Below are 20282 nucleotides of genomic sequence, written 5' to 3'. Positions count from 1 at the left end.
TCTTACTCCCTCTTCACATTGTATCTTCTGCATCAGGGATCTTGACATTATAGAATTTTCATTTAAGGCATCTCAGGAACTCCAGATCTTTTGTTCCCTTAGTAACTCATGGGAGTTGTGTCACTTAGATCCCACATCAATGGTCACTACAAAAGATATCTCAGGTGTAAGAGGTCTTTATAAAATAATGACTTAGTTTCATATTTGATTGTGGCATTTGGAGTTTGTTCTGTTTCCTTCTGGCTGCATACATTGCTTTGCAATACTGTTAGTTACATTTGAACAGTTTATATAGCTCCTCTTCCTTATTTATAATTACTGAATATATAATCTTCTTTTTTGCCTGACTTATGCTGGTTTTGCATAAACATGAGTAGCTTCAATAACCATGAAGACTGAAATGCTTTAAGACTGTCTCCCAAGAGAGTCCCTGTCTGAGTAACTGTGATTTGGAGCACCCTACAGTGAAGAAGCTCTCTGAGAGGTCAGACATGCCACAATGAGAAGTCAGGACAGGTTCTTTGTGATGGGCAATAATATTTGTGACTATGCAAGCCATCATAAGTGTTACACACATGGGCATTTTCAATCCACATGTTCACTCAGGTTTTCAGCTTGACATGTTATTGCATGTTTATTATTAACAAAAAATTTATTTTCTGCCTGATACAGAATGGGGTTGGAGCTACGGCAGCTACATTTTAAAACTTCTATTAATAAACATCTGAAAGGTAAATTAACTTATATTTGAGTTTTATTTTTACAGATGTGGATGTGGACAAGCCAGATGAGAAGTCTATTATGACTTACGTGGCCCAGTTCCTAACACAATACCCTGATATTCATGGTGCAGGCTGCGACGTGCAAGAGAATGAGGTAAATCTTTGTCATCTCTGAATTGAGGGTCCCTCCATGATGAGAGCATACACTTGTGCTTGCACACAGCTTTAAGAAGCTAAGCATACTGAACTGTAATGGGAGACCAAGGCTGTAAAGACAGTGGCAACTGAATAAGGAATAAATAGTGTATATAGGATAGGGTTAGCAAAGATTTCTCCGGTACTTATGACAGGTGCATCAGAGAGATCATTGCCAGTAATAAACACTATAATAAAATCGAAATTAAGGAGAGGCATCAGTTTAAGATTCTAATAGATCACATCAACAAGGCATAATTCGTACAAATTCTAATTACTCATTGTGATTAGATTTTTCAGCTCTCAATAGTTTAAATGACATTTTCACTTCACTGTCAAAAAATGTATAATCTTGGACAAAAAGAAAATGTATTTGATCTTCTAGATAGAATTAGTTCTAGGAAATGCAAACCAGAGGAATATGTTGTTATTCCCGACATATCTATGCCATAGCATTTTAGAAAAAAAAAAAAAAATCACAGTACCCATAACAACTTCAGTTATTTTTTTGTTAAGATAAAAAAAAACCTGTGCAGATCACTGTATGCATGGGCAATAATCTAATTGTATAAACTTAAACATTGTGAATTTCCCATTATCTATGACAAATAACAGGATGAATTTGTCTTATAAGATAAGGAGTCGAATTCCTTTTCTCATTTGAATTTCAAATTGTCAATGGCGTTTGAAGTCTTGTTCAAGCTTCCTTCAGGGAAGAGTGTCTGTTCCAGTTGGCATTCTAGGCAACACAGCAGATGCCTCATCTCTGAGGCTATAAACAGTGATGGACACAATGTTCCAATGTTCTGATACTTGAAACTTCTATTGCATCCTTCTAAACTATACAGCATAATGGATTTGCTACAAAGTTTCAATTTTATTTTGAGGCTAAATGCTGCAGGGCAAATGATGAATGGTTTCTGAGATGCTTTGGTCTCCATTTCCCAGATCCCAATTGCAATTTGGGAGCTTTTGGAGAATATCAAGAGAATGTATTTAAAGCAATTGTTTTTAAGGGAATAAACAATAAATATGTTTTTCATTACATATACATAAATAAACAATAAAAGCTTATAAACAGGTCCGAGAAAGAAACAGTGAGAGAGCAAAAGTTAAGTTTGCAACAGCAACAGGTATTGTTTTCAAAGATCAAGTCAGTGATACAGGATAGCATGAAGGGAAGCTGCAATTTGTCTCAGGATGCTCTTGTTAATGGAGTGGTTGGTAGAATTGTGCTTTCTAGGACTATAGATTAGGGGAATTTTTGTTCTTGTTCTTTCCAGCATCCAGGAAGAGACTGATTACTAGCACAGTTTATCATGGTTATAAAGCAAATGTTCCCAAAAAGCACAGGAAAGACCAAAATGAAGGCTGTGCAATTGCTAAAGTAACTCCATCCTAGGACGTGCTAGCTCAGGTCCCTAGGTGTTTGTGGTAAACCTGGACTTGCAAGTTCCTGTGTGGGTGCGTGGGTGAGGAATTTTATTTAAAGTATTGGATTCCCACCCCACACAGATTTCTGACTTGCTTTTGTGTGTTCCCCAAGTACATTTATGAGGGATCTTGGCTTTCAGTTTTTCCAGTGGGGATGTCTGTGATAAGAATTCTTTTCAGTTGTGAGCTGAAGAGGATTGCAACCCCATAGAAAGAGCAACAATATCAACTAACCCCCAACCTCCTACAGCTCCCAGAGACTGAACCACCAACCAAAGACCATGGCTCCAGCTGCATACGTAGCAGAGGATGGCCTTATCTGCCATCAATGGAAGGGGAAGCCCTTTGTCCTGTGGGCTTGATGCCCCAGCATAGGGGGATGCTAGGGTGGTGAGGCAGGAGTAGGTGGGTGGGTGGGGGAGCACCCTCATAGAGGCAGGGAGAAGGGAGGATGGGATAGGGGGTTTTTGGAGGAGAAACCAGGAAGGGGGACATTTGAAATGTAAATAAATAAAACATCTAAATTTTTTAAAAAAGAACTATTTGTTTTTAGACAGAATGCCATGGTAAATGTATGCTTCTAGTTAGAAAATTTATAAATAAATATTTTTACATAATATATAAATATTACATTGCATGTATTTTATACACACACACACACACACACACACACACACATATATATATATATATATATATATATATATATATATATATATATATATATATATATGTGACCATGTATATATATGGGTATGTTTGTGCATATGTCTACATTTTATCTATTTTATAGCATTCCATGGACTAGAGACTTCTGATGATCTAAAGATGATACCCCCGACCAAGAGTGTAAGGCAAAAATTCTTAGAGACCAGAAACACACACACACACACACACACACACACACAAACACGTACACACGTACACAAATGTACACAGAACATACACACATAGAAAACACACACAAAGGACACACAGACACAAAAAAACACACAAAGAAAACACGCACACAGGATACACACTTTTTAATAGGCTTCACTAAAGAGACTTCAATATTGAGAGATTAAGAAGGCTGGGCGGTGGTGGTGCACGCCTTTAGTCCTAGCACTTGGGAGGCAGAGGCAGGTGGATTTCTGAGTTCAGGGCCAGCCTGGTCTACAGAGTGAGTTCCAGGACAGCCAGGGCTACATAGAGAAAACCTGTCTCGAAAAACCAGAGAGAGAGAGAGAGAGAGAGAGAGAGAGAGAGAGAGAGATTTATAAACTTCACCCTTTGCTGTGGGATTTTATATGTAGAAAATAAGCTGATAAAGCTGAATATTTTAATAATAAAATATATTTTAGAGCTTGTATTTGTTAGTGACAGTGAGGTGCATAACGGTGTGAATGAACACTGCATTTTCACTGGTGTCTGTATTAGAGTAGCGCGTGCCGCCCCTTCAGAGCCTCTGGTTTTAGTTTACTTGAGTCTTAGCAAATTTATATGTCCCCTCTATGATGCTAATTCAATAACATATGTTGTGGATGCATTTAAAATATGAAATTTTTTTTTTTTTTTTGGTCCAGTGGGTTGGCACAGTGGTGAAGAAACCTGCCAAAGCTGCCAATCTGAGCTCACATCCCTGGACCCACAGGGTAGGGGAGAAGTGACTCCTCCAAACTGTCCTCTGACCTCCACCCATGCTGTGGAAGCATGCACTCCCCCACCTAATACTTACACACATACAAAGTAGGTAAAATGTAAATATATGCATATGCATATATACACTTGCTCACACATAAATATAATATATATTAATATATTGCATAAATATATTTATTTACGTATACATTTTCTGACTGTAAGAATTTGTTTACCATGTTATTCTTTGGCCAATAACACCAATAAGGAAACTTTTCCCTGTAAGATATTCCTTGGGCAATTTATCCTCAGTCATAAATGAATAAAATAGGCCAGTTGACTCAGTCAACTGTCTAATAAATTTCCAGTCATTTTTTTTCTACTCAGAATATTACTGACTTCCCTCAGAAGGTAAGCACAGTCTTAACCATGGTCCCAACAGAGAGATGTATATCCTGACAGTGTATTTACAGGGAAAAATAAGTGTCTATATGATTTTTTTCTTTTCTTTTTTTTCAGGAGAAAACAGCTTTTAATTTTAAATACTAATACATTTCCAGGCTGTTTTGCAAAGAAAAATCATGTTACATTAGCTTAAAACTATGCATTAAGTATATTTCTTTAAACTCTAATTTTTACAAACACATAATGAAAGAAATATATATTTTATAAATATCTATTCAGAACAGGAATTATGAAGTGTTCAAAATATCAGGCCAAGATTTTTCCTCTGTAAATATATAAAATTCCCATATACTTCATATGAATTCCTCTTCAAGAGCAAAAAATTTCCTCTTATAAAGGCAAACTCAGTTTTCAGACACAATCAAAAGTAATAATATAAAAAATGGAAAAGTTCTGTACAAGGGAGTACAGATAGCATACAGGTAAGTCCCATTACCATACATGCCATTTGTGTTTTAAAAATGTTTTATAAAAACTTCCACTTAAAACAAATGTGAGTGAGAACCTTTCCCTGGCTGTGGAAAATACATAAATTATCACCCTACCCGTTGGGTGATGAGGCTCCCACTGAAGGAGTTGGGGAAAAGGAGCCTCCAAATATGTTCCCTGAGGAGGGACCCGAGCCAAAGAGAGGGAACCCCCTCTTCTCTGGCAGGAGTTTTATCTGGTGGGCCATTCATTGTTATTTCCCTTAACTTAGGAATATATATGATTTTTTTCTTACATATTTCACCTAGAGTATTTGAAGTCATTTTAAAGCAAGTTTACAAATTATATGCACTGTCACACATGAATATTTCAAGCTCAACTAAAACATCACTGGCCAGCTAATTTCAGTGGCATGGTGGAAGCCATATAAGCATTAGAAGTGATTTTGTGCCTTAAATTATTGTCTAACAATGGAACAGATACCTGTCCAATGATTTTCATCTTTTGTTATATAATTTTGCTCCTGATTTATATTATGTGTCTATATATTTTCATATTGTTAGGAAATATTTCCAGTTTACCCATCTTTTGCAAATTATATACAAAACTCTAAGGTAAGATTAAAGAGTCTTAAATACTCTTCCATCCTTAGCATCTTCCTTCTGCATTATTCCTTTGCGTGTATTTTTTCGTGCACACATTCCTTTTAACATCTTCATCATGTCAACTCCTTTACTGTCTAACATGACAAATAATACTGTCTGTGCAACTAAACATTAGTGCCAACCGAAGCCCACTAACAGTTAATTACAACATGGTGTCAAATGCTGGACTTAATAGTGCTACTAGAGAGAGAGGTATAACAGTTATGTTGGGGTTTTGGCAATGTGGTGTAGACATGTAGAAGTCTCGTGAGAAGACTATTTTGATATCTTAAACTATGAGAAAGGAAGCCACTGTAAAAGGAAAAGATCCAGTGTGTCCTTGGTCTGCATTTCCTCTTATGTCCTTGCACCAATATTGGGTCATGGGGCTTAGCATATATTATGTAGTAAGTGCCTAGAAGTATTTGTAGAATAAATGTTTTAATTCTTGCTCATGTGCAAGTTGTTGAGTGCTTAGCTTACCTTTTAACCTTCCATGTTTCTTTATATAACTCCTAGGTCCTGGACTTATTCCAACACACATTAGAAAGCTATAAATAATTAATTTTGTGTCATGTATTAAATTACTTTGAATGCCTGGTCCAGGCCACATAACTTTTTGCCTGTGTGAACATGATGCCAAGAATATAAACATGACTTTGTGTTTGAAAGATGGAGGGAGGGAGAGAGATGGAGGGATTTCTCACAGTTTAGGTGCTTGGAATGGTGTGTTGGGCATGAAGTACCACCCTCTGTAGGCAAACACACCTTCATGTCTTTTAAATGAATGCAAAATGGCCATAGGAAGAAAAGCCACTCAGCCAATAGTTTCTGAAACTCCCAGCCTTTCACTGAACTTCATCTCCCTCTTATGAAGAGAGATGTTGATTGTAAACATATCTGCATCTCTCCTTTCAGGTGGTTTGTCTCTTCCTTACCGCCATCAGGGGGCTGCTGGACAGCCTCTAAGGCAGTGATTTCTGAGCATAATCCTCAGATGATTCGTGAAGTAATTTCAGTTAGTCACCCATAGCTGCTCTTAGGCCCAGTTCCCAGGGTGTGACAGAAGCAGAGGTTGACAAGACACCTGCTACAGGAGGCTAGCTGTGACATGCACAGTTCTCTGTGACAAAGGCCAGGGAAGAGGAGTGGCCTCCCTGACCTCTCCTTCCCAGGAGACAGATGAGGGGCATTTTCCCTGTGAGGCCACAACTGCACAGTCATCATTAGTTCATTTGTGAGCATGAAAGCTACCCAGTAAGAAAAGGTGACCTTTGATTACATTCATCTGCTCTTTCAAAAGAACATCATGGGGGAGACAGGAGGCTTTGCAGTCTAGCCCCTGGTTCAATCTTTTCATAATAAATATACTAACAAGTAAGCTTTATTCCACATTCATCTGTGGAAAGATACTGAGTGCCAAGGCCCACATTAGCTGCTGGAGATAGAAAATAATGTCAGACATTGTGCTGGATGGATACAGAGGCTGAGGTTGCTGCAGGCCTGTGGAGGAGGGTTTGGGCTGGATGGATACAGAGGCTGAGGTTGCTACAGGCCTGTAGAGGAGGGTTTGGGCTGGATGGATACAGAGGCTGAGGTTGCTGCAGGCCTGTAGAGGGTGGTCCTCTGTGTGTCTCTGCAGGTTGTTCACCAGCTGCATCATGCCCCCCTGAACATTTGTTTATGATAAAAATTTCTTGGGTCTTTCCCACATCTATTGAGCCAGGAAGTGTGTATTAATGAGTATTGAGCCAGCGGGTGGGTCTGTGCTCATCACCCAAGTTGTCCCAATCCCAGCAGATGAGTATGAGACCTTTTATATGTCAAGATGTACCAGTATGGGCAACTCCTAGTCAGGAAAAACTTGCCAGAGAAGATCTCAGGAAAGGAGGGAATGATAAAAGGAAAAAGATAGCCTCATCTACAAGATGATGATGACCTAAGTCATGGGTCATACCAATGCCATGTGTCTATCCCTGTCCTTCATGTATAACAGTAGGTGGCCTCAAGTTATTGTCCACACCAGAGAAAGGGTATATGATCGATCAGTCAAGCCAGGGAAATGCTGTAGTTAAAAGCCATGTACAAGTGAACAGAAAAAAAAAAAAGTCATGTGAAGTCTGTTTCTATTTACCTTGGCATTCATATAAAAAAATGAAATCCCAGGAAAAGTTAAGGTTTTTACTTTGTGGGTACTGGGATGTCCCTGCTTTTATTTTTGGATATGAGTAAGTAAATGAGTAAGGTATGTTTTTATGTATATAGTAAATATAGTAATAGCATACCTAAAATAGCAATATGTGTGATTTGTCTAAGGTTACCATGACAACAGACAATACTTAACAACCAAAATTTACCCCAGTCACAGCAGTCCTTTGCGTTATCAACACCCATCTTTTGTTTTGTTTTTTAAGAATCATTTATTTATTTTATGTACACTGTAGCTGTCTTCAGACACACCCAAGAGGGCACCAGATCCTATTGCCGATGATTGTAAGCCACTATGTAGTTGTTGGAAATTGCACTCAGGACCTCTGGAAGAGCAGTCAGTGCTCTTAACCACTGAGCCATCTCTCCAGCCCAATGTTCAAGTTTTGGGAAGCACCCTCAGGCTTCTGCTCCAGATATCACTGCTTTTTTTGTATAGTTTGGATGCAGAATGTTCTCTTCTGAGCATGTTTTTCCTTATTAATAAGGTAGTGCGGTAACTTAAGCCCACACTAAATTTCCTTAATGATGAGGGGGGGGAGATAATTTTAGTATTTAAAAAGGTTTTATCTAGAATCAGCTTTGTTTCTTTTACTGAAGAAAGATGGACAATACCTGGTGAATGCTAACTACTAATTATAAGCAGGGATTAATTTTATAGTTACTCATAACATTCCATTGCTTCTTGGCTTCCAGAGGGATGACAGACTAATTTTGAAGGAAACAAAAGTTTGGATAGAACAATTTGAGAGAGATTTGACAAGAGCACAGATGACGGAGTCAAATCTCCAGGACAAATATCAGGTAAGTGTTGAAAAGAGATTTAGAATTTTCTAAAGCTTTTCATAGATGAGATGAAGATAATGTCATATAATATACACCTAAACTTCCAAAATATATTGATGAGAAAAATCTTTAAGTAACAGGCATTAATTTAAGTTTGAAAAAGGACTGTGCTATGGCAGTGCGTACTTTTGTTTGTTTGTTTGTTTGTTTATTTATTTGGTTTTTTTTCAAGACAGAGTTTCTCTGTAGCCCTGGCTGTCCTGGAACTCACTTTGTAGACCAGGCTGGCCCCGAACTCAGAAATCTGCCTGCTTCTGCCTCCCAAGTGCAGGGATTAAAGGCATGCGCCACCACCGCCCAGCCCTAGTGGGTAGTTTTAAGTTACACTCTGTCCTCAGTACGGAGGACTGAGGTGTCATCATTTCTGACAGCTCAATCTTATCCATAGCACAGAACAAAACCGTGGAGCTATTTATTGCAAAGACCTTTGGGGTTTACAGATGTCAGCTGACATAACAATCCACTAAAATAAGTAACTGACCGAACACCAAGGCTACTGCTGAAACAAACAGAATTTAAGAAGGAATTGCAACATGTGTATTCGCGGAGGGTTCTCTGAGGGAAGGAGTTTCGACTGTGACCTGTCCTTCTTAGACAGTTGTTCTTGAGCTGACGTTAGAGACCTGTGTCAGGTCTCCTTACGAAGCCCCGAGCTGTCTTTCTGCTTTCAATTTACACTTCCCAGAAGCTCTTGTAACAGCAGGGTTTTCCCATTAAAAAGTTGTGACTTCTTTCCTGCAGAGTTGCCATTTTCCTCCTGTTTCAAATTCCAATTCATTTTAGTGGGGGAGCTAAAGGTAACACATTTGAAGCAGCATTTTCTCAAGGACTCTACCCTGTTACATTTCAGTCATTTTTCTCCCCATCCCCCATTTTCTACCAAAAAGTTACTGTGTTACAGCAACATAAGCCATCCAGCATGGTAGATGATAAAGCACTTAAAGATGTGAATGTCTAATGTTATAAACTTGTATAAGTATACCTACATTCAGATGGCCACGCCATCTTTGTTATTTTTCTTTAACTTGGAAAAACAATAAATTTGTGGCTAGTTTGCATGGATTTTTTTTTTGCTTTTAAATTCAGTATAATATTCCACCACCACCCCCAAATTTGCAGTGATGTTCTTCACGGTAAACCATTTAAGCAGGGAAACTGAGAACAAGGTATAGGAACAGGAACAGGGGAGATGTGTTTGTTTTCTTTGTTGGTAAACTTTAGCTATAGCACAAGCCATTAACACTATGTTCCAAGAAATCAGGCTCCCCACTGGACAGGTGTTATTCTATGAGAGGAAAAGAATGAATCAGAAAAATAAAATGAAAAAAAAAAAAAAAAAAAAACAACAACAAACCATAAAGAGAAAGTGTCCTGCACACATGAGCAGCAGCATCTAGGGAAAACTCTTTCCCGTCCATATTACGAAATTCGTAGTTTCTTCATTCAGTTCATCAGAGGTAACACAGCTACAGTTTTCCCACACACAGAATTCCACAAGACAAAATTAAAGATCGCTTGTACATTTTGGTATCATCAGCATTTCGTGAGTTTATGGTCAAATATGAGTTCAACTCCCCCCCCCACCTAGTGTTCTTCAAGGGAATTTGCATGTTTGTAACTGAAAGACTTTCCAGAATCTGCTGAACCCTGTATGGCCTTCCCTTGCTCTGTAATCTAGTCTTACATCTTAATGGCATTTCCAATTCAAAACTGGATGTGGGATCATGTTTGAGATGTGCAAATTTATGGTGAATGGTTATTTTTCAATTCACATATAGGAACAGAATCACTTTGTAGATGTGCTAGTATATTATAAGAAAAAATGCAATTTCAGAGTGATTGTTTTTATGATTGTATTAAGCTTATGGTTAGGTCTAAATGATGAGTTTTATATATTCTGTGGCATACTTAAGAATTTCATGGCATAAAATTAAATGATTTTTTATATAAATAATAAGGCCCCAGAGTAAGCCTCTTTACATTGGTTTTCTCAAATGTAAATATAGGTATGTTTAATTCAGCATCAGTTGGCCTTTAAGATATATGATAACATTATAATATATAACATGATGTACTATAAATATAATAACATTTATTGAAAAATCAACTATTTTGGTCATTAGTGTAGATAATCTCATTCTTGTAGTTGACTATGCTTTCCTAACAAACATGAACTGGTTCATGAATTACTCCACTAGAATTAGTCCTATTTAATGTTTTAAATAAACTTTTGATTAACGGTTTTACTCTTTAAAAGTACATCAGTATATTGAACCAACCCTGCATCCCTGGGATAAAGCCTACTTGATCATGGTGGATGATCGTTTTTTATGTGTTCTTGGATTCAGTTGGCAAGAATTTTATTGAGTATTTTACATCAATGTTCATAAGGGAAATTGGTCTGAAGTTCTCTCTCTTTGTTGGATCTTTGTGTGGTTTTGGTATCAGCGTAATTGTGTCTTCATAGAAGGAATTGGGTAGTGTTTCTTCTGTTTCTATTTTGTGGAATAGTTTGAAGAGTATTGGTGTTAGGTCTTCTTTGAAGATCTGATAGAATTCTGCACTGAAACCATCTGGTCCTGTGCTTTTTTTGGTTGGAAGACTTTCTATGACCCCCTTCTATTTCTTTAGGGGTTATGGGACTGTTTAGATGATCTATTATCCAATATATCCAAAGAACTCAAGAAGTTAGACCCTAGAAAACCAAATAACCCTATTAAAAATGGGGTACAGAGTTAAACAAAGAATTTTCACCTGAAGAACTTCGGATGGCGGAGAAGCATCTGGAAAAATGCTCAACTTCATTAGTCATTAGGGAAATGCAAATCAAAATAACCCTGAGATTTCACCTTACACCAGTCAGAATGGCTAAGATTAAAAATTCAGGAGACAGCAGGTGTTGGCAAGGATGTGGAGAAAGAGAAACACTCCTCCACTGCTGGTGGGTTTGCAAATTGGTACAACCACTCTGGAAATCAGTCTGGCAGTTCCTCAGAAAACTGGGCACGTCACTTCCGAAAGATCCTATTATACCACTCCTGGGCATATACCCAGAGGATTCCCCAGCATGTAATAAGGATACATGCTCCACTATGTTCATAGCAACCTTATTTATAATAGCCAGAAGCTGGAAAGAACCCAGGTATCCCTCAACAGAAGAATGGATGCAAAAAATGTGGTATATATACACAATGGAGTACGATTCAGCCATTAGAGACAATGAATTCATGAAATTCTTAGGCAAATGGATGGAGCTGGAGAACATCATACTAAGTGAGGTAACCCAGTCTCAAAAGATCAATCATGGTATGCACTCACTAATAAGTGGATATTAACCTAGAAAACTGGAATACCCAAAACATAATCCACACATCAAATGAGGTACAAGAAGAACGGAGGAGTGGCCCCTTGTTCTGGAAAGACTCAGTATAGCAGTATAGGGCAAAACCAGAACAGGGAAGTGGGAAGGGTTGGGTGGGAGAACAGGGGGAGGGAGGGGGCTTATGGGACTTTCGGGGAGTGGGGGGCTAGAAAAGGGGAAATCATTTGAAATGTAAATAAAAAATATATCGACTAAAAAAAAAGGTGGTAAATTTTATATATAAAGCTGATCAAATGTATGTTTATTTCCACATGAATTTTGAAAAATTTTACAGTACCAGTGTGTGGGTCAGCATTTCATCCTATAGTTGGTGTGCTGGGCACCGCCGCTTGGGCAGGCAGAATGAGGAGCCCTAGACTGCATTTACCCTGTGCTGCAGTCCAGTACTCACCATTAGGGAAGCACCAAGACACTTCTCATGGTGTGGAAAACTGCAGCCTAGGATGTGGGAGGCCAAAGCTGGGGTTTCCAAGCTTCCAGACATCCAGTCGCTGTTGGAAAACTGCACAGAGGTGTCAGGAACAAAGGTGGGGGGCTTGCAGGCCAAGGACAACACTAAGGCAGGTGCTGGGGGAATGGAGAACTTCAGTTTAGATCGTTTATGATTGTCCTTACCGTAGAGACAGGTGTCTGGGACTATGGAGAGGCCTTCTAAGAGAGACTTAGGCAGCACATCTAGATATGGCAAGGCTGTCTCCAAAAGAAAAAGAAAAGTACATCAGACAAAATATATTCATCCACCACAACTTTCCCTCAACTTTTTCTAGTGCCCCACACCCCATTTCACCCCCCTTCATGTCCTCTTTTGTTCATTACTGTTATTGACAACCTTTTGACTGCAGTTAGTGCTACCTCTGTGTGTGTGTGTGTGTGTGTGTGTGTGTGTGTATGTGACCACAAACTGGAGCAAAAGCAGCTACCGACTGCCACCCATAAGGAAGATGGCCCTCTCTCTCCCAGGAGCTATTACTGGCCACTAGCTCTTCTGCTAAGGGTGGGTTCAGGTGCCCATCTCCCATCCATGCTGGGAGTATGACTGACTTGATGCTGTGCAGGTAACCATAGCTACAGCGGGTCAGTAAGTGCGCCAGCATACCATGTCCAGACACGAGTGCTCCATGGGCTTCTGTTCACACCCATCAGCGATTACATGCTTCCACCCTCTTTGGTGAAGTTGCCTGGTCCTTGGATGACTGACATAGATGATAAAGATGTTTGTGTAGACGGCCCATGCACAGCAGAACACTCAGAAGTGCCTACACCCTTCACTGTGACAAGTAATGAATCTTTCCATCAGTCACAACCCACTGGAAAAAGAAGTTTCTCTGTAAAATGGAGAGCAGCCCAGAACTGCATGCGGAAATGTAGAATATTTAGAACTCAGTTTGGCAGCACGTCTACTGAGCAGAAATAATGCTAGTCTCCCCAGCTGGGATCTATAATCTCCACAGTCATAGGCGTTTGGCTACACTTATAGTAATAGACACGAGATCCCTCCTGTGGAGTGGACACAATCAGTAAGCACTTAGTTAATCTTCGCAACCACAGCATGCCATGGCCACACCTATGGAACACCAGTGGGCACACCAGTGGGCACACTAGTGGGCAGCCACACCAGTGGGCACACCAGTGGGCACACCAGTGAGCACACCAGTGGGCACACTAGTGGAACACCATTGGGCACACCAGTGGGTACACCAGTGGACATACCAGTGAGCATACCAGTGGACATACCAGTGAGCACACCAGTGGGCACACCAGTGGGCATACCAGTGGGCCAGTATCGTAGTGTCCAGCATTCAGCCCTGGATAAGGCCGCTGATATCTCTTCTCTCAGCAGTCTTCACAGCACCCATTAGCATGGGGTAAGTGAGCCAGTAGAGTTTCCTGATCAGTGTTAGGTTGATTTCTATATTTCCTATGGCCAAAGTTAGTGGTGTCTTCAGCAGTAGGGTCTTACTGTCTAGTCGTGGCAGACAAAAGAGTGGGTATAGCCTGTATTGTTTTGGGTGCCATAACTGATTGGAAGGTAGCTTATGCATGACAACTTAGACCTTCATTTCCCAACCTATACCTTCTGGGTACAGCATTGTCTACCTGCGCTGGGTACTTCTGGTCAAAATTCCTTTTATATGTGTGTGTATTATATAATATATTATATAATGTAATGTAATATAATACAATATAATATATAGTATATATGTTTATATAAGTATATATGTTTATATATATATAATATTTCAAACTAACTGATTTCATAAGACTTCATCATGTATCTTTAGTTTTGGCTAAATTACCCCTACATTTTCCTCTCCCCCAAACCTCTACCCCTTCATAGCCCTCTAACCCTGACTATATTCAATTAGAGAGCACTGTTTCTAATTGGATCAGAGGTGTGTAAGACCATAGGTATCCATATAGCTTTTGCACACACCCTTCATTTTGGTTAAGTCTTGCCCTAATACCTCACTGTCTTGTTCCCCATCCCCTTCCATGCTTGATCACCCACAAATTCTCTACAGTCATTCTACCCGGGCCATATTCACCCTACCCATTAGGTATCTGCCTTCAATGGCTGATCCCAGGTTCCTGGACTCCTCATGGACTCCAGGTTAAGTGTACAAAATCAAGTATTAAAAGAGAAGATCCACATAAGCAAGAGAATTCCCTATGTTTGTCTTTCTGGGTCTGGTGAGCTCAGTCAGTATTAATTCCATCTATTTCTATGCAGACTTCATAATTTCTGGATATTAGTCCTGCTTTTTTCTACTTGTCTCTGTCAAATTACTGCTGAAATGCCTAATAGTGTGTGTGTGTGTGTGTGTGTGTGTGTGTGTGTGTGTGTGTGTAGACAGAACCAGAGGGATGGGTTGATAGTACCTAACGCCATCAAGATCTTAGGTAGGGTCAGTGTCATAACCGCTGCTGGTAACATCACCAACGACATAATGGAGTGCTCTCCAAAGATAAAGGACTATTACCTGGGAGCTGTGGTTTCTTTGCTTCTGCTTATGGGGACTGATAGCTGTACCATTTCTGTTTCCTCTTTTAGTCATTTAAGCACTTCAGAGTTCAATATGAGATGAAAAGGAAACAGGTGGAACATATGATACAGCCATTGCAGAGAGACGGCAAACTGACGCTCGACCAAGCCTTGGTCAAGCAGTGCTGGGAGAGAGTGTCGTCCAGGGTGAGTTAGTTTCATTTGGGTCTGTGGGTCTTCACCAAGCTGTGTGTACGTCGGTGCTATTGCACAAATCGCTGCAGCCTCCGGCTGAGGCTGGAAAGGATTAACCATGGGGGCACACTGCCCTCTGCTAGGCTTCCCTGGCACTGCTGGGTGTGCTTGCCCTGGCAGCTCCTTTCTTGCCTTCCCATCCTGAACACGACTGCTATGAGCTGGGTGTCAGACAGAACTGAAAGACCTCCCGGCTTCGGTCTCCTTCCAGACCTTACATCCCAGTTGTTTAGAAAAGCTGGCTTTTGCCTTAGAGATGTCCTGGAATACCAATATGTCTCATAATCTGTAATCTTGTTTTGTGAGCAGCTCAGGACCATCCCGTGCCAAGGGGCAAGCTCATGTTCTGTCATTGGGGGCAGCTCTGATTGTCTGGTCATGGCTACACGTGAAGAAAACGCTGCTTGATCTAGTTAATATTAACATCCTTCATGAGACCCTAACCTTAGAAATTTCTAAGCTCTGATCATCTTCTAACATTAAGAGAAATATTTTACTTGAATTTACCATGTTGTTTAATTTGACAATGCCACGTTTCCTACAAATTGTTTCTAAGCTGGAATTTCTGTAGACCAGGAAACGATACTTGGAAATCTGGGGAAATAGAAGAAATGGAGAAAAGAGAGGTATTGGCTCAACTGGTATAAGTTCTTGGCATACAAGCTTAAAGACCTGAGTTCAATCCCTGGGACCCCTATGAAAAGCCAAATACAAGGATGGAACCCAGAATTCTAGTGAAGTAAAGCACTTATTACATGAGCCTGACAACCTACATCCAATTACTAGAACCCATATAAGAAAGTTGAATGGGCACATCTGTAATTTTCATAGAACTGACATTTTAAAACTTAACTGGAAGGGGGTGACTTGCATGCAGCCCAGGGATACACCTGTCTTTACCCCCTCCGAGCTGGGATTGATGACAAGCAGATGCCACCTAGCCTGGGTTCTTGTGTCAGTCCTGAGAATCGAATTTGGGTCCTTGTGCCTATGTGGTGAACCCTTGCCTCTGAGCTTTCTTCCCAGACCCTCTTTGAGTCTTTTGTAGATTTTTTTTTTTAAGTTCATTTAGCAGAAGTTTAGGAGTTGTCTTCTATACCGGAGACCTTCTGTTCTCTTGTTTCAGCTCTTCGATTGGCATATACAACTGGATAAATCTCTCCCTGCACCTCTGGGAACTATAGGTGCCTGGCTATACAGGGCAGAGGTGGCCCTGAGAGAAGAGATCACTATTCAGCAGGTCCACGAGGAAACAGCAAACACAATCCAAAGGAAACTTGAGCAACATAAGGTAAAACCATGCTCAGAGACTGTCCTAGTTACCTTTTTATTATCCTGACAAAACATCATGAGTAAGACGAATTACAAAAGAAAGCATTTAATTTGGAGCTCATTGTTCCAGATGGTAAGCTAGCGTCCATGCTCGGGGGTGGGGTGGGGTGGAGGGTGATGGCAACAGGAGACAGGGATGGTGCTGGAGCAGTAGCTGAGAGCTTCCATCTGGTCCACAGCAGGAGGGAGAGGCAGAGGACTAATGGAGAGGGATGAGCTTTTGAAATTTCAAAGTCCAACCAATGACACACTTCCTCCAACGAGGTCGTAATCCTAATCCTTCCCAAACAGTTCCACTAACTAGGGACCAAGTGTTCAAATAAACGAACCTATAGGGACAGTCCTCATTCACACCACCACAGGCAGAAACCTTTCCAGCATGACAGTCCTGGAGTCCCTGCAGATGTATCCTCACCAGAGCCTGCACCTGTGTGCCCCTCAAAGCATCCATCCTGTGTGGTCCACACACTTCCTTCTTGGAGGCACTCTAACCTGCCTTTTCCTGGACTATACCCTTTCTGACCATTTCAGTACATTAATTTCATAAGATATTTCCCAATAACTCTAGGATAGATTTTTGTATATGCACCCATCATTATTCCTGTTGCTCTAGGTTCTGATTTTATAAAAAAAAAAAAAGATAAGCTCACAGATGATCTAGATTCATAAAATAATAGGGTTGAACATTGGCTCTATGTTTCACATGCATATCCTTTGTCAAAAAATAATAAGCAAAAGCGTCCAGTCCTGGTGTTTTGGTTGTGCATGGAAAGTAGAAGCTCGAGACATAGTTAAGGACTTCAATGACTTACAAGTTGTGTGTGTGTGGTTAGTGTGTGACTGTTGTCAAACATTTTGTAATGCTCCAGGCTTAACTCATTAAACATGCTATTTTTGATTGATAAACATGAAGGCAATGGGGTACTTTTGACCCCCTTTGTTCTGTTAGCACTTTGGTTTTAGCATATATATGAAAAGAAGTTCATACATAGAGATTTCTGTATGTTATCAAAAGATATATTTTCTGCCAAATGTTTGATGTGTTTTAGTTACCTGAAGGTAATACCCTTGTCTGTTTTAGAAAATTCAAAAAACAAATTCATGGAATGGTGTTCTCATGTCTCTGAGACCTTGGTTTTGGAATTCCTGATGCATAAATAAAGTCCATGACACTTGAATTCAGAAGACATAGTCCAAGGCTAGCCCATCAGGCAGTCTGACATTGCTACATAGCACAGCCCGTCACAAAGATGACCATCACTTGCCTCCATTTACACTTGTGTTTTTCCTGAGATATACTCAGCACCTGCAACATGTCAAGATTTTACATTTTCTTAAGGTTTACTTTAAGTGATGTGATGATTGTACAGGTCTGGTTGTGAGGTAGCAAAACAAAACAGTCAACCCAAGCTTAGTGTATCACCAACTTACAAATTTCTTTTTTTTATTTGATTTTTTTTATTACTCTCAGTGATTATGAATATGCATTACTGAAAGTGTGCCACAGTACTGAGATGGGCACCCCTGAGCTTGTCCCTTCTTTGCCCTTTTAATACAACCTTCCTGTCCCTATCCATTCTCTGCATTTGGTCTTGGTCACAGCTGATAATTAGCATGTTCCTCTCTGCTCCTGTGACTTTAATCTTTGCATTGTATCACACTGATTTGTCAGATATTCAGATTCAATTTGTCTGGAATAGTTTATCTCCTTTCACTGTCAGTCTATGTTGTTTTAAAATATTCTTTGTGTTTTGGGGATTATAATTATATCATTTCCTGCTTTCCTTTCCTCCCTCCAAACCTTCCCATGTATATTTCCCTTGCTCTCTTTCAAATTCATGCCCTTTTTCCTTAGATGTTATTTTATATGCGAGTGTGTATGTTCTTAAACATATTAATAGAGCCTGCTCAGTTCTTACAATGCTAATTGTATGTGTATGTTTTCAGAACTGACCATCTGGCACTGGGTAACTAGTTGGCATGCTCTTTCTTAGGGCACTACTTCTCTGGCTCTCAGCCTCCCTTGGTGGCCTGTAGATCTTTGTCTAGGGTTATGGCCTTGTAAGTTTTTTCTCTTCTATATCAAGATTGCTTTACCTATCTGCATACCTGTTGTTGTTGCTCTTGTTCAGCCCATGTTTAGGCAGCCACGTTGGTGAGAGTTCATGGTTCTCTGGCATTTCTAGGAGATACAATCTCACAGCAAATTTCTGGTTCTTCTGGATCTTGAAAATCTCTGTGCTTATCTCTCTTTTTTTTAATGATCCCTAAACCTAAGATGTGGGAGTCGCATTGTAGCCATATCAGTTAGCCCTGGAATCCTCAAGTCTGCATTTGTGATTGGTTGTGGCTTTCTGTAGCGGTCTCCATTTGGTGCAAAGAGATGTTTCCTTAATGAGGGCAGAGAGCGACACTCATCTGTGGTACAAGGATAAAATTTTTAGAATGTAGTTAGGGATTGTATAAAGTATGTGTCCTTATTACATGTTGGAGCATATTCTGGGTATATGCCCAGGAGTGGTATAGCCGGGTCCTCAGGTAGTACAATGTCCAATTTTCTGAGGAGCTGCCAAAGTGATTTCCAGCATGGTTGTACCAGCTTGCATTCCCACCAGCAATGGAGGAGTGCTCCTCTTTCTCCACATCTTTGACAGCATCTGCTGTCACCTGAGTTTTTTATTTTAGCCATTCTGACTGGTGAGAGGTTGAATCTCAGGGTTGTTTTGATTTGCATTTCCCTGATAACTAAGAATGTTGAACATTTCTTTAGGTGCTTCTCTGCCATCCAATATTCCTCAGTTGAAAATTCTTTGTTTAGCTATGAACCTCATTTTTAATAGGGTTATCTGATTCTCTGGAGTCTAACTTCTTGAGTTCTTTGTATATATTGGATATTAGCCCTCTGTCAGATGTAGGATTGGTAAAGATCTTTTCCCAATCTGTTGGTTGCTGTTTCGTCCAATTTACAGTGTCCTTTGCCTTAAAGAAGCTTTGCAATTTTATGAGGTTCCATTTGTCAACTCTTGATCTTAGAGCATAAGCCATTGGTGTTCTGTTCAGGAAAATTTTCCCTGTGCCCATGTGTTCAAGGCTCCTCTTCACTTTCTCCTCTATAAGTTTAAATGTATCTGGTTTTATGTGGAGGTCCTTGATTGACTTGGACTTGAGCTTTATACAAAGATAGAAGAATGGGTCGATTTACATTTTTCTACATGCTGACTGCCTGTTGAACCAGCACCATTGGTTAAAAATGCTGTCTTTTTTCGACTGGATGGTTTTAGCTCCTTTGTCAGTGATCAAGTGACCATAGGTGTGTGGGTTCATTTCTGGGTCTTCAATTCTATTCCACTGATCTTACTGCCTGTCCCTATACTAATATCATACAGTTCTATCACTATTCTTCTGTAATACAACTTGAGATCAGGGATGTTGATTCCCCCAGAAGTTCTATTATTGTTGAAATAGTTTTTGCTAACCTGGGTTTTTTGTCATTTCAGATGAATTTGGAAATTGCTCTTTATAACTCTGTGAAGAATTGAGTTGGAATTTTGATGGGGATTGCATTGAATATATAGATTGCTTTTGGCAAGATGGCCATTTTTACTACATTAATTCTGCCAATCGATGAGCATGGGAGATATTTCCATCTTCTGAGATCTTCTTTAATTTCTTTCTTCAGAGCCTTTAAGTTTTCATACAGATCTTTCACTTGCTTGGCTAGAGTCACACCTAGGTATCTAATATTATTTGTGACTATTGTGAAGGCT

At 39.9% G+C, this 20282-nt stretch overlaps 1 protein-coding gene across 1 annotated transcript in view; it reads left to right on the top strand.

Moving 5' to 3' along the window:
- Syne1 (spectrin repeat containing nuclear envelope protein 1) overlaps positions 1 to 20282 on the top strand; it is a 505489-nt gene that overhangs the window by 126544 nt on the left and 358663 nt on the right. Inside the window, 4 exon segments of the mRNA XM_052169815.1 lie at positions 767 to 876; positions 8414 to 8521; positions 14998 to 15135; positions 16310 to 16474. Of these exon segments, the coding sequence (XP_052025775.1) occupies positions 767 to 876; positions 8414 to 8521; positions 14998 to 15135; positions 16310 to 16474 (521 nt within the window).

This window comes from Apodemus sylvaticus, chromosome 23 (genome assembly GCF_947179515.1).
Source record: "Apodemus sylvaticus chromosome 23, mApoSyl1.1, whole genome shotgun sequence".
Classification (NCBI taxonomy): Eukaryota; Metazoa; Chordata; class Mammalia; order Rodentia; family Muridae; genus Apodemus; species Apodemus sylvaticus.
This window is presented reverse-complemented; position numbering and strand designations above follow the sequence as displayed.